This window comes from Falco punctatus, assembly GCF_963210335.1.
Source record: "Falco punctatus genome assembly, chromosome: 4".
In the NCBI taxonomy this organism is placed as follows: domain Eukaryota; kingdom Metazoa; phylum Chordata; class Aves; order Falconiformes; family Falconidae; genus Falco; species Falco punctatus.
The window spans coordinates 29857354-29873168 of NC_137583.1; the positions used below are offsets into that span (position 1 = coordinate 29857354).

Sequence of the window (15815 nt, forward strand, 5' to 3'; positions counted from 1 at the left end):
CACACATTAGACTTGATAGGCACCTAGGAAATAATGAAATCCTGCATTCAGTACACTCAAACCTTTAACATTGGTGTCATTCCGTAAATCCCATTCTACTAACAGTATTGGCAAACCTTCTAATCCTATAATCACTGTGAGATACACCTTCCTATCACCAACTCAGCTGACAAACTAAATATTACCATCTCTATTTTTCTACATTTCGGTTATGGATATCTTCCTCTACTCAAAGTTATGAGCCTGAATAATAGGATCTTATCTAAGTACTCTGATGCCTGTCAGCAGCATTCATTTGGGCTTCAGTGGTCTTCCCAGAGAGATTTGTCTTCCAAGTCGTACACATTTTCTTTTATCCTTTTGCTACCTCTTTGGCTATAAAAATGGTTAAAGCCAGCTTCCTTTCCTCTCCCCCTCTCCCCCTCCACATCCTTTTCTCTCCCCACACCCCCAAAGGAATTTCACTTCTTTTCCTCTCTGAACACTTCTGGTGAAAAAATTATGAACAGGAGAAAACACTTTAAAGCCCTTTTGTACTATACCCTTCCAAGCAGCATCTGTCCTACCTTACTGTTTGAGAGATTACAGAGTGGCCTAAAAGACTAGCAATAACAAATAAAATAAGCTTATTTCTCAGCATGTCTGCAGCACTATTCATTTTTTCAGGGAGAAATTAATTGAGCGCTGTGGAGGAGAAGGCAAGGCAGGAACTGAGACTGGTTCTGGCTTTGGCACTTTCTCTGTAACCTTGGGCAAATAATGTATGCAATCTGCGGCTCAGTTTCCCCATCTGTGAAACAGATGCTTGACTCTTTGCCAAATTTAACTTACTTAAGAACCTGGATAAAAGACTCGAAATATGCACTGTGTCATTTTTGTTATTTATTTTTTATAGCCTTCTCTAGATCCCAGTGGGCTACTGGGGAATCCCAAAAGCATCTTTCCATCTACTTGTCTAAACAGGTAGAACTAAAGTCCAATTAACTGCACTCCCTAGACACCACCACCGCTGCCTGCAGCTCTAAACTTTCTATAAGCAAATAAGAAAAAGCATTTAAAGGAAACCCATTGAAAATGCAGGCAGCATCAGCAGCTGCTGAAAGATACACAGCAGAGCACGGTTACTGCGCACTCTGGTACCCTGAAACTCCATTACAGGGAAGTATAAAGCTAGTCTGTGCAAGCTGCAATTTTATTTACAGTTAATCTCTGCTTATACTGTGAAATTAATCTGTCTTTCACACATTCAAAGTGCACCAAGACTTGGCAAACGGGCTTTGTGAACAGAACTTGATGGGGCTGGGGGAAATACAATCTGTCTTTCTATTTGTAGTAAAGGTGTGGGGCAGCTCTGCAGTTCCCCCAGTGCTTTATTCTAGCTCCTAGCTCGGAGCAGGGAGACAGCAATCTTCATTTAGCCTTTTTAAATGCTGGCAAATGCCAGGTTTCTGTAATAATGGATCAAAGCTCCTTTATGTTTATTTAATACTAGTACCTGGCCCTTATAAGTCTGTGCTATAGGTACTCAGCAAAATGATCCACGTGAAGACAGGTTTCCATACTCCTGCACTGCATTCTTCAGCAGATCAGATGTGTGCTATAAGAGTTCAGCAGAAATAAGTAATTTTGCCTAGTAAGGGTTCCCATATCTCCAACATGACCTCATCTACAGAGAATGGTTAAGAGTGCCCTATTAATCCCCTCGGGAGCTAAAGTGCTGTAAGGAAGAGCTAGGGTAGAAGGAAGAGCCAGCCTCTTCTCTCCCCAGTCCCTCCAGGTTGTGGTTTTTGTTTTTTTTTGTTTGTTTGTTTGTTTTGTTGTTTTTTTTTTTTGAGTAGGTGAAAAACATTTGAGACAGCAGATAGTTTTTTTTATCAGTGACAGTGAACTAGTCCAGAGATTCGTCAGCTAATTGTGCGGTAGTGAAATATTTTTCTTTTGAAATCTCAGAATGCTTTTTTAACTCTATTTCTGTAATGATACCAACATTAGTTTTAAATTCTGCTACTTGAAAAATCTTCTCCGATTAAAAAAAAAAAAAAAAAAAGCCAGTATTTGTCAAAACATGCTGAAGCATAGAGTTTGGCACATGGCCAGAATAAATGTCTAGCCAGTCACATTTCTTTCCTTTGAAATTGTCTTGTCTTAGATGCACAGGCACAGAATGCAAGAGCAGCCCAAGGACACGGCACTATTTCCACCTTCTCAGCTCCAGTAACCTCTGCGTTAGCTATTTCCTGAGCCAGAGGTTGCATTCACGCAGCTGTGTTTAATAGTCCTTACTGGATTTTTCTCCCATAAATTTTGTTTTTCTAAATAATTTTTATTTCTGATCTCAGCTAATGCCTGGACCAATGACCTCCACAGTTTATGTTTTCTGAAAAAGTGTTATCTTTCTTTTATCGCACAACTCCTATCTAAAAATTCAGCTGGGTGCCTCCTCTGCTTCCTGCACCAAGCAATGCAGAATCATCTTCCCCCATTCCCCTTCCCATATGGCACCCATCCGTCAGTCACCTCTTTCACAAAACGTCCCAGCCAATTTAACTCCTCGTTATTCAAAAACCACGGTAATCCTCCAATTAGTGACACTATTTCTACTTTTGTGTATCTTTTCTAGTTTTTCTACATAGCGCTCTCCAACAGAGTGATTAGAATTGCGTTAAGTATTTGAGATGAGGGTGCTGCCCCATGGATTCACACAGCAGCATTCTCTTATCTTTTCCTGTTTCTTTCTCCCCAGCACCTAACATTCCCAACCAGGGCTTGGCACTGAACTAAGGTTTTCAGAAAACATACCTTTTCTCCATAGTAATAGAAAATTTAATCTCTGTCAATAATTTCATCTGCCAGTTTATTGTCCAGTCAGTTCAAATCATCAGAACCTTCTGCAACTCTTTTGTGGTCAGTTTTAATGTTGACTCTTCTGAATAATTTTATATATTCAGCAAATTTTATGAGCTCACTATTCACCCTCTTTTTCATGGCATTTAAGAGTATGTTGAACAGCACAGGTTCCAGCAGAGATTCCTAGGCAACTCCGTTGACAGCAGGTCCTGCTGTGACTTACTTAAAAAGCTATTAATTAACAAGATGACCTTGTTTCTTATAACCTGATAGCTTCATTTCTACAAGAGCCTTTTCGTGAGAGACCTCATCAGAGGCTTCTGACATTCCAAATCAGCCAAAGAACCCTCACGCACACACTCACTTACCTCGCTATTTGCAAAGCTCCCTTCTGGAAAAGTAGTGTTGACCCTTTCCTACATCAAGCATTAAGAAACACTTAAATCATAGTGGAAATAATATAATCACATGTTGGCTCTGATCTAGAGGAAAAGCCCATCCAAACAAGCTGTTTGTTAGGTTAGGGTGGGTTTTTAATCAAGGGTATGTACATTTTACCCAAGGATCTGATGGCATTTTTATGGGTATTGCTTGTTAAACTCAACATTAGGGAAAGTGAGACAACAAAAAGTGCAGCCACTTGCCAAAGTCACGTAGTAATTCGTTGACCTAGACACATGCTCCAATCACAGACTGCAACACCTTGTATCTTACTAGAGTGCTAAACTAGGTGGTGCTTCTGTTTCTCTGGAACTAAATCTTAAAAAAAACCCTTTTGGTTTAGGTGGAATTCCACACATTTGAAGCCTTTTATGTTATTAAAACACTTGCCAATTAAAAACTGTAATTCTCCTCCTGCAGAATTCTTAACTACACTTTAATGTCAGAGCTACTGACATTTCTATTCGTTGTAAGAGTTCCATAACTTTTAGAAAAAAGCACATGTGAATTGTTGAAAATACTGTTTACATTGAAAATGATGGGTTCCATAACCATACTTTCAACTCAGCTCATTTTCTGGCTCAAGATACTAATGTCTGTTACGTAAGGACAACTATGAAGCAAAAGCAAGCTACCGGGGGGAAGGGAGCGGGAGCTGCCCTGCTCAACGGGCAAACATGGATGTACCAGCATCACTCACGCCTAAACCAAACTGGGAGGACTGCTGGATTTTCCAAGGGCAAAGGCCATCCCTCTCCCTGGGATCTGTGATAGCTAGCAGTAACGCAGAGGCCCCAAAACATGAAAAGTTTATATAAGATGCTTTCTTCAAAACAGAACATACAGGTATCGTTCATCCTGGTTGGAATTGTTCCGCACACTCACCCATCGCCTGGCACAGGACGTCCACGTCTTTTCCCACTTCAGCCAAAATCACACTCTCGGGTTCGGCCGTGAAATACGGTGGTTCTTTAGAACGGGGAGAGCAAACAAAAGTAAACAAACAAAGCCACAGCCAAACGAAAAAGAGGTGTTGATGTAAAGACATTCATCAGATAATCTATTCACACACATTGTATTTAAGTTTGTCTCTAACTGAAAGTACTTTTCTTGATAGCAAGAACATCATAGAAAAGGCCAACAACTTTTTTTTCCTATGCTAAGTAAGGATTCTAGAGTCAAGTCAACGTAAGGTAAGATTTAGGGGTTTGCACTGCAAGTTAATACTCAGAGCAGGGGCTACTTTTCATTTTATAGGTCTGAATCATGGAACATTTTAATTCTTCGCTCAGTAAGGCCCTCCCGAGAGGTTTGTAAAGGTTTATATTTACAACAGAGTATTTTATAGGATAGTTTCCTTCAGTATCTAAACTAAATTCCACCTCATGAAGGCATGAAGCATGCCAAATAAAGTGCCATAGCATGTCAGAGAACCAACATCAGAGGACAAGTGCGGCATTATTAAAAAAAAAAAATTCTCAACTGTTTTATTTCTTGAAAGCAAACAGATTTAATGCTTTAATTGAAGTTATAGTAATAATCATAAAAATCCACACTTTATCATTAGGACTAAAGAAAAGATATTGGACATTTAATTAAACAAAGACAAGATTCCAGAAATCGTAGAGTATGCTGTCATGTAACTCTTTCTTCTATGCAGCATAAAATTGAAGAGCATCATGTCAAAGTCCCACAGGCATTAAGGTTGCAGTAATTATCATGGTAACTAAAAACTGGCATAGTCTGTTCAATGCAATTATCATCTGAGTACTGTTTTTAGAAGCATTTTATTAGATTATAACGAGTTCTACTGTAGCATAGACAAACTTGCTAGTAAGTTTTAGAAAACACAGAAATCAGTAGCTTGTAAGAACAAGTTACTTGTATTTCCATTTTAAGGAAATCAAGTAGGTTTGAAAAAGTATAGTAAGCTACAATAAGATTCAAGGTCACCTGAGATGACCTTCTTTCAATTCTGTTCACCAAGCATGCCTGAAAACCAGATGTGCGATTTGTATTATTGACAGGACATTAATATTTTCATAAATAAAACCAAACCCACATAATTTTATCCTGAAAAATCTTACTTCTCCTGCTACCACCTGTAGTATGGCAAGTAATGCAACCATTTCATAGGGATGATAGGACACGCCAGCAGGTACACACCAGTAAGCACCAGATTAGAATGCAAAACCCCCTTTCCCAGCACTCCTTCCCGCTAACTGCAGTAAAATACTTGCTAGAGTGTACGGAACTGGGGTCTCATTTGAGCACCAATGGATATTACAATTCTGTGTTCATTCCAAATAAAGTAAATCAATATTAGTCTTTGACATCTTGTGCAGAGGAGGAGGTGAGGTTGCAAAACAGCCTGGAATATGCATTTACCCAGCAAACCCAACAAAACAAGCTACCTGATTTATTATATTCTAATAATATACATGTGTTAACATTATTGATCCTCACTGCCTAAATATAAAACTATTAATAAACATGCATAATCAGCTGTGATTTATTGCACATGATCTCATGCATTAATCTAAACAACAAATTGAAAAGCTGAACATTTAATTGAAATTCACTGATGGCACACAGTTTGACACGTCTGATCAACTAAGTTGCTGAGTCCTCTGCAATTTATCTCAGCCCATGCTTTAACTCCGAGCACACTTTCTTCTCACACCATTCTCCAAGCCTTGTCTGATGTTTTCCTTGCACTCCACTTTCCAGAATGTTATCTTTTTTATTCCCAAACTTTACTTATCTACATATCTGTGAACACGCACCTAAGTATTCTATCCATCTGTCCATCTCTCAAAAAAATCGAAGCTTTCATTCTATGACAACTTCATTTGATCGTGAGGTGAGTTGAAGGGGAAAGGCAGCCAAAGCAGCGCAGGATCAAGACATCATCCAGATACATACCCCCACATCCACGCATTCACTTCTAACTTTGGGCTTCCTTGATGGGTGTCTCTTTAGCCAGTGAAGTTCAAATATATTTTCCTCCTTTGAGGGAGGCCCTGACTGCACATCTTCCACCCCCCTTCCGTAAGGCACTCTGCCCTTAACAGGCCCATTTCTAAACGTGGCAGTCTTCACCTACCAGCTCTCAAATTTTCTCCTAGATCAGCAACGTATTCACACACCAGTGATAAATTTGCAAATTTTTCTCTTCAACACGGGCCTGCAGTCCAGCTGCAAAGCACTTAACGTGACCTCAAAGATGCCAGTGGTTCTATGACCACTGCTGCTGTGGCATACAGTTACTGCAGTTATACTTGGCATATTTATACAGTCTTCTTTCCCCATGCCTCTTCCAAAATCCTATCCTACAATATGTGCTCCATCCTTTAAATCCTATACACCTCCCTCAAAGAAACTTATTACATTTAGAGATGTTTAGGTGAGCAGGTATCAAGCAATGAATTACCTGACAAGGAACTTGAAGTCAGTGGCAACTGTCACTTGGCAAATGGGATGTGATGTTATAAAAGGAAGATTCACATCAGCTTTCTTTGAAAGAAGCAGGAAGAAACGGAAGCAGAAAAGACATAAAAAGAGCAGGAGCAGCAGAAAGATGCAATCTAAAGGCCACAGACAACTCCCAGAGGGCTTTCAGGCTGTAGGTGTGCCAACAGATATGATTTTTGGTCTTCATCAAGCCCAGACCCACCTTTTTCCTTACACTGAAGCCTGCTGAACTCAATTCTCATGGCCATTCCAGCAGCTGGAAGCCCTGCCAAATGCTAAAATTGACACAGAGGGGTCAAGAGGCTGAGACAACAGCAGCCCGCAGGGGAGCCAGACCTCATTCTTGCGTGATAAGCACAGACAGAAAACCTTCCAGAAGCAACTCTGCAACGTGCTGATTGTTAACTACCTGCTTCTACTGCCTGGAGACAGAGACAAGCCTGGGTGGGAAGGCAATGCCAATTCATAAAGGAATTCTGGAAATCTAGAATCCCATGTGGACAACAGCACTGTGGCATCCCAAGTCTAATACACACAGAAAATTAGTCTTGGTGATTTAAGGTATGAGAGAATCACAGCAGTACCAGGGTAGGTACACTCTCAGGGCTTTCAGGGAAATCAAACCGATTTCCATGCAAGCTGTGCTGATTTCCCACATCCATGTGTCTCACGCTAGCAAAAGGGATGCTCAAAAGGTTCTTTGCTTCATAGAAGGGTCTATGGCTTCAACAGAACTCAGGCTGGGGAAGAAATAGCTCTAGTTCCAGGTGCTAGACAACAGAAACCTAAGCTCCTCACTTTTCAGATGAGTCAGATCTATCATCTGCTCATCAGGTTGTGCCTGAGGGCCTGTAGCCCCAGCATAAATCACAAGTAAAAATGCAGAGTATCTGAATTTGGGTTATACACCACCTGGTGAATAACTATCAGAAAGTGACCATAAAAATGCAGCAATATTTATAGGGGTCAGATGGCATTCTGAAGGGGCATTCTGGCTGTCTGTATATGTGATTCTACTGCATATTTATAAGGCTTGGTTTGAAACACACAGTACAAATTCGAACATTTATTGATGTAGGTAATAATCATGTGTTGAAATTTGTGCAGTGAAATTACAACATCTTCAAAACTAGTAACGTGCCAGACACAAGCCCCTAGACACAGCAATTTCTAGGAATGACAGCAGTCTGTTGGTATCAGGTCAAACATTTAAATCTTTTGGAAATCACAGAATCACAACAGTTAGAATAGGAACGGATCCATTACACTGAGTTCTTCCTGCTGGCAGGGCACTGTGGTATGCAATGAGAGAGGTCACATCTCATATTAGGCTGAAAGAAACAGATACTGTATTGTTCGGATATTGTATTGGTGTTTGACTGATCTTAACTAAAAGGTCAAGAACAAGCAAAGGAGAGAAAGAATATTTGAATATAAATGTATGCTTTTAATAGTTGGTGAAGGTTTCAGGGCGTTTTTAGCACTACAGACATCACTGAAAAGACAGCCTCTCTGCAAAGCCTCTGGGAGTCTGCAAAATTTGATACTGTTCTAACTTCCCCCATGCAGAGTTACATGGTCACTGATTTTAACATTCAAAAGATAGCAGTCAGCATCCATTACATACCCTTCAAGCTGCACTGGAGATGTGTGACCTAATCCTAGATACATACATGAAAGTCAGAAAGAACAGAGAAAGTCCCTGGGGCTGCTCCAAAGCCGAAATTCCTGCATCACTCAGAAATTCAGGCCCGCATATTTAAGAGGAAAATTGAGCCTTCAATATAGAAGCCCTTCTCTAACATTACCATAAACTAATTTTTTTGGTGACTATCTTCTAAAGAAAGGAGAACTGGAAACTTGAGAGTCCCTTGTAGGTACAAAGCCTGTAACTGCAGCCAGTCGATGAGCCTGGCCATGCTGGGAGAGCAGCCCCATGGTCTGTGCAGGTACGACAGGTTCCTTGAAGCAGGTTTTTCTGTGCATGAATATCAGGGTAAAACAGAAAGACCTGAAAAGCTACACTTAGTTTCTTGCTACTACCCCTGCTGCGAGCTGCACTCTCTGTGTTCTGAAACCTTATAACAACACAGGGAACACAGCTCCTGTCTGCAGAACTGAAAGGGGAAACTTCTCCTGAAGATCAGAGACAAAGCTGGAGCTCCCAGAAGTCCATTTCCGTCACTGCAATAAAGGTCCTGTGCACATCCGAGCCCAAGGTGACACATCTGTGTCCATCTCAAGTCCCTCTGAGGCATGCCAAACCAAAAATCACGAACATTTCTCTGCTTTGAGTCCAAACTGCAGTTTAAGCAAATCCAAAGACATTTCATGTTATAGTTTTCCTGAAAACTCTCATTTCTTACATAAAGTACATGAACACAGTCATCGTGGTCTTTTCTTAAGCACGATATGTGAGTACAAGCATCATGGAAAAATACTTTCCTCTGCTTTCAGGACATCATTTGTAGTGTTTCCAAGTGCCTAAGCGAGAGCCATGAGACCTGAGCATGAGGTACCGAGGCTGGCAGTCACAGAGGAAGAACTCCTGCTCTGGCCGTTACATATACATTCAACGCAAACCCGTGAGCAACGGCAATGCACAAAGAAGGCTCTCCTGCATCTCAGCACTCCTGGAGAAGTACAGTGGTGGAGGAAGAGCCCTATAGTTATCTCAGACCCTAGCCAGGTGAGCCCTCCACCCTAACCTCATCACTTTTCTTATGTGTTCCTGAATCCCATGATCCCACGAAGCCTTATCCTTTGCACCTGATGGGAACCAGGGTAGCCTTTCAGGACAGGCACAGCCCTACAACACTCCCACATCATCCTATTTTCAGATAGAGGTCTATCCAGCCAGGGTGTAAAAATTCTCCTTAGGAAATGCCTAGATAAGAACAATATGTCTATTAATTTAGTTCTTTGGGCACAAAACTGCTCCAATAAGGATGAAAGCCCTCTACTGTGATTCTGCTTTATTCCATCCTATTCCTTTGGACAGGCCAACAGGGCCTCACCACCCAGTTTGTACAACACCCCATCATGCCAGGCCATACTTTCTAATTGTTTTTCTCCTTATTTTGTTCAGAACTTACTTTCCGACTGCATCTAATTTAAAGAGCAGCACAGATTTTGTGTAGTAGAAAGGTTTCGTTCCTCATTTTCTTAAGCTCCTAAAATTCTTAATTTCCCATAGTCACTTAAAAAACGACTACTGCAATTTGTCACTAACGGGATTTGCAGAACTGGAGCAAAAGAATTTAAGATTAGCTCAGTTTTCAAATTAGTTTGTTCACGAGAAGACTCCTTAAATTACTTAATCTTCAAACTGTTACTGATAAAACAAATGTGCTCTTATCTAATCTGCAACAAATCTTTCCCATACTGTTACTCTGCCAACTGAGGAACATTCCACCTTTTAAAAATTTATAACAACTGCAGCTAATAAAACCAAGGTTTGGAACCACCCCAGTTTATCTTTGCTGGAACAATACAAAGATGTCAGAAAGCCTCTTGCCACGTTCAGATGAAAACTGCAGTCCAGTACAAGACTAGAGGATGCTCTTCTTGTATATGCAGTACTACTTTATTATATTAGGTATTCAGATTTTTCAAATATTATTGTTATTTTTATTTACAAACTGAGACATACTCTCAGAAATATCCAGAAAAAAAAATAATCAGAGGTAATATTGTAGGCCACAAATGATAATTTGAACCGAGTACATGCCTTTGGACTAAGTTCCACTGCCTTCTAATAAAGCTCATCACCATCTGAGCCCACATTCAAACTGTGTGACATCCTTGAGCTGGGAAAGGCAAGGACTGATATTTGTGTAAAAAAGCTTTGGTTAACTCTGTATTTTTATCTTTGATGCATTTTTTTTATTGCTACCCCTATTCTACCTGTTAATAGTAAAGTATTTTTTTTCTATTAATCCACAAAAGCTCTCATTACCATAATATTGAGGGTCTGTATTTGATTTATCCCAATCATTTTGGAAACAAACCTCTTCTATTAACAAAATTTCCTTTTTCTGTTAGTTGAGACCCCTTATTAAGTCCACACAGCGTTATTATCCCAGTAGTACAGCTCATTACTAGGTCACCATCAACATGTACACACCACAAATATTTTATGCGTGCAAATGGACAGGTGTAATTGATTCTCTGTGAGTACTGGGAGTAACAGGAGCCGGCTGTGTGCCCGGGTGGCCAAGGTGGCCAGCAGCATCCTGGTTGGTACCCGAACCAGCGTGGCCAGCAGGGCCAGGGCAGTGCCCGTCCCCCTGCACTGGGCACCGGTGCGGCCGCCCCTCGAACCCTGGGCTCAGCTGTGGCCCCTCACTGCCAGGGGGACGTGGAGGGGCTGGAGCGTGTCCAGAGCCGGGCAGGGGCTGGGGAAGGGGCTGGGGCACAAGCCCTGTGGGGAGCGGCTGGGGGAGCTGGGGGGGGTCAGCCTGGAGAGCAGCGGGCTCGGGGGGGACCTGATCGCTCCCTCCAGCTGCCTGACAGGGGCTGTGGGCAGGGGGGGTCGGTCTCTGCGCCCAGGGAACAAGCGACAGGGCAAGAGCAAACGGCCTCAAGTTGTGCCAGGGGGTTTAGGCTGGATATTAGGGGAAATGTCTTCACTACAAAGGTGGTCAGCACTGGGACAGGCTGCCCAGGGAGGTGGTGGAGTCACCATCCCTGGAAATGTTCAAAAACCACACAGATGTGGTATTTAAGGACATGGTTAGTGGTGGGCTGGGCAGCGCTGGGTTAATGGTTGGACTCGATGCTTTTAAAGTTTTTTTCCAACCTAAATGATTCTATGATTCTACTACTCCAACAGACTACGAGGGGGATACACTGCAAAAATTCTTAGGTTTGAATCTCATCTGCACTTTCCTCTAGAATCCATCCCTTGATTAATTGATGGCCAGATCTATCCAAGAATTCTAAGGCTGAATATAAGTTATGCATTAACTACTAATCCTTTGATCTGGCTTCCTGTTTAGAATTAGAGATCCATCCTGCAGCTCAAGAAACTCATAAAGAAAGAAATCTATCAGGCTTTGCTGACACATTGAGCAAACACCTGCAACTGAAGTGTCTTGTTCCATCACGAGGAAATAAAAGTAATTGGTAACCAATTTGTTTCTGCTTTCTTTCATCTGCTTGTTCTTATCTACAGGCCTTTTCATAACTTCATTCCCTGACAGCCCCCTAAAACTGGCTAAGAAATAAATAAAACATTTAAAAATAAGCAAGCAGATAAGCTATTAAAGAAAGGCAGCACTGCTAGTTTAATATGATTCCCCAATGATTGTTTCTCAGTTTTATTGTAACTGTATTTAAGAATCGTTTAGATTAACTGAGAGGCTGCTTTAAGTATTGCATTAGACTGATCTGACAGCATAGCAGCAAAGTTAAACTAGTTACAATAAAATCTTATGAATAAGGAAGAGCCTAAACAAAATCCATAAATAAATGAAATCCATCTCTGCTCCTTAAAGGGAAGGGAAGCCACGAGGTAATAATTCTAAGAAACACAGTACAAAGAAAAAGACTGGTACCAAACTTCATCCTGTAGGTAATAAATATAATAGAGACACAGTGCTACAAATGAACCTGGAGCAGAGCTTTGTAGAGTGCGCTGTTTTCTCATTTAGTGTGAACTACTATAAATTGCTTTAATAGAATACAGACCATACAGCAGTCTCTAAAATGTATTTTCAGAGGGCTAAAATGCTGTGGAGAATTGCATGCTGAATTCCCTCTGCAATGCACTACAGAGATGCATGTGCATGAATTCTGATCAAGGCTGAGACTTGTATCATTGCCAGAACAATAACCTCTCCAGGACACTTGCATAGTTATTACTGGGACCATTACATAAAAGCTAGACTTTACACAATCAGTTCTGGCTTAAAACATCTAAATGTCTCTGTTCTAAAACATCCTTTATTCTAAAAGTCAAAAAACTCTCCGCGCTGTGTGCAGTGTTCTAATTTGCATTATTACATCAGGATATGACATACACAGTAGCTACCATTTCCAGATGACAACCTCCTTGCTACAGCAAAACTCCAACACTGAGGTGATGGTGGAGACAGATAGTGAAAGGGCACCAATGCCCCTTTAAAAATACGAAGACCAAAGTTTCCCTAGGAGTTGAAGGTCTAGCATGTAGCACCAATTTTAATGGTATTTCCTTCTCCAGTTTGTTACCTTGGTAATGGTATCTGCCTGCCTGTGTGTTCAGGAACGTCCTTGGCCCCCTGACTGGCACTTGCAAGAGACAACGCACACAAGTGCTCCTAAAAGGCTTCTTTCGGAAGTACAGGCACTTGACATATTAAAACTAGATGTAAGCAAGCTGGGAGTTAATCAAGATTTAATGCATCTAAAAGCCAAGATGTGGAAGCTGCCCAATAAGGATTTTACTACTGTATTTCCCCAACTTCTGATTAAACGTATAGTTTCACAGGGGATTCAGAATCACATCAGTGTTTAAAAATAATAATCTATTTTATGAATTTATATTCATGGGGAAGAACAGCTGAATTAATTTGGGAGATAACCCTCCTTCACCTCCTTTGTTCCATTCTCTGAAGAAAGGTTCAAATGTAAGGTCAATAAAATATTAAGATATCAATTTTATTTCCTATTATACCTCAGTCCAGAGCCTGTTTTACTAAAAAACACATTGCCTTGAGAATTACCGATTACAGAAAGGAAGGCTTTTGCTCTTGCTGGTTCCTCTGTGCTGTCTCTCAGTTTCGCTTCGCAGAAGTACATCCCCCCATCAGCAGAGGTTGGGTTGCTGATAGTGAGTCGTCTCCCAAAACTGCTAACGCCACTGGTTATTTTCACTCCATTTCTCTTCCAGGTCATGGTTAGTCTCTCAAGAGGTCTGCCGAGGTTCAAGAATACAACAATAAAACATACATATTACAGAATAATCTTGTCCACTGTCATATACAGGCTATAAAACTTCTCTCAGCTTCGTCTACCCCTGACATTCACTATTAAGTAATAAATGTATATATGGCTTCTACATATCGAGACTACTCAAGTGGCATTATGCAAGTACAGCTAACTGATATAGCAATAGAACTTAAGCACTAATAATTTGATTTCTCTAAGCAAAAGGAGTAAATACTGCTGTGGGAATCTGCTGCATGGGAAGTGCTTTCATTATGACTGAATTATCAAAACAGTATTAATCATATCAAGGTCATCTCTCAGAAAGGAAAGTGAATCAGCTGGTCATCTTCTCATCTGAGGGCCTCAACTATACACTTGCACTGGAATTGCACGCTGTTCAAGGCCAACTAGACGGAAACATGGGAGGAAGACTGTGAACTTTTATTATGGCGCATTATAAAAAGTTGGGCAATAATCATTGTAAAATGAGAGCATCTGTAATAAATTACTTCATAGGAGATCCTCACTAATGTATTTTCTAGGAAGTACAGACTATCCAACAATATGACTTTTCATGTCAACAGGCAATACAGCTGAAATCCTGTTAATGCTTAACTTTTTCCTTAAGATAAGGCCTGCTGACTGAATGACACTATCCTACTTTTCTACTTTTTTATGAATAACAGGTGGGAAAGTAACTCTGCCTACATCCTTATTCAGGCAGAAAAATCAATACATTTAATTCAATGATGTTGGACAAACAAGATTATTCATAACATTACTTTGAAGAGCAAGCATTCCGCGTCAATCATTAAATACATCAAAAAAAAGAAAATTACTTCCTATGTCCTTCTTGGTAAAGGACAGTGCATTAAAACAAGCTCTTTATCACCCCGCTGCGGCTTGCACGGTACCTTGCGTTGGCCACACACTCCAGCGTGACTTCGCTGCTCCCTGCGACAACGCTGGTGTTCTGTGGAGGGATGGCAATGACAGGAGCTGCGGTGTCAGACACGTCCACGGCACCTGCATGGGCAGAAGGAAACTTTGTGAAGACTTGGTACATCTGCAAACAGCGATGGCTGACACGTTCCAGGCAAAGGATCTTGTCAAGTGACACAGCTGCAAATTTCACTCTTCAATCTCACCATGGATTTTAATCTCCTCATTAAGGAGAGATCTCTGGCACGACCATTTTCGATGGCTTTCATTATACTGTACAAACACGTTGTTTCAATATACCCAGCTTGCTATCATTCAAAACACATAACTCACAAGAACTACTCCCAGATGGAGTGCAGGGGCTATTCTCAAATGGAGAGCAAATAAATTAAGCATCCTAAAGGTTTTCTATTGTTGAGCACTTTTATTTTTATCAAACGCTTGCTGACTTATATTTTTAAGACCTTTTCATGTTTTGTTTAATCTTACCACTTCCACACTATTTCAAAAGAGTCTGCCAATACTCATGTTAGTTCTTTAAAAAGATTTTACACACTGGGGAACAAATATAAAATTAACAAAGCAGCGTATCACAGCAACTTCAATCCCTTTTTCTTATCAGGAAAGTAAATAACCCAAATCTGCTATTCTTTTGTGAGGCATCATACTGTAAATAATTTAGCTTATGCAACAGTCAGCAGACACTTATAAAATGGTAAAAAAGCTGCTAGTAAATTTCCCCGTATACATTTAGTAAGTGAATTAAAATACCCATGTATTCATAGGTACTTGGCTTCAAGCAACTCATTTGGGAAAGAAAAATTAGCTATTTTTCAGCTTGAATAACAGAGTAATATAATTTCCTAAAGATACAGAATCCAGTAAATGAATTATAGGCAAAAGTAACGAAAATAAACCGAAACTGATGGAAAAGTAAGCCAGTTAATCAAACATTTTTTTGCAAAGGACACTAACCCATGCCCATTAAGCAGACTAGGAAACAGGCAAATGCAAGGTATGAACCCTGATGTTTAAGATAATTACCTAAAGAATGGAAATTGGATAGAACATTCTTTGCTTATTCCGTGGCCAGCACGCCAAAAGCCATTTGACATTCATTTTCATTTGTTGGATAGACAAAGGTTTTGGTAATGGGGTTGGAAAGGTCACAAGGTTGGCAGATTTCTAAATTACTGAAT

At 40.6% G+C, this 15815-nt stretch overlaps 1 protein-coding gene across 4 annotated transcripts in view; it reads right to left on the bottom strand.

Moving 5' to 3' along the window:
• The window catches only part of SDK1 (sidekick cell adhesion molecule 1), a gene marked incomplete at its 3' end in the record, with an annotated part of 406390 nt that overhangs the window by 140532 nt on the left and 250043 nt on the right, over positions 1 to 15815 (bottom strand). For all 4 annotated transcript variants that reach the window (XM_080382366.1, XM_080382367.1, XM_080382368.1 and 1 more), the window contains 3 exons: positions 14589 to 14700; positions 13470 to 13660; positions 4174 to 4257 (listed from right to left, as the gene is read on the bottom strand). In XM_080382366.1, coding sequence (XP_080238492.1) covers positions 4174 to 4257; positions 13470 to 13660; positions 14589 to 14700 — 387 coding nt within the window. The remainder of the gene's footprint in view (positions 1 to 4173; positions 4258 to 13469; positions 13661 to 14588; positions 14701 to 15815) is intronic.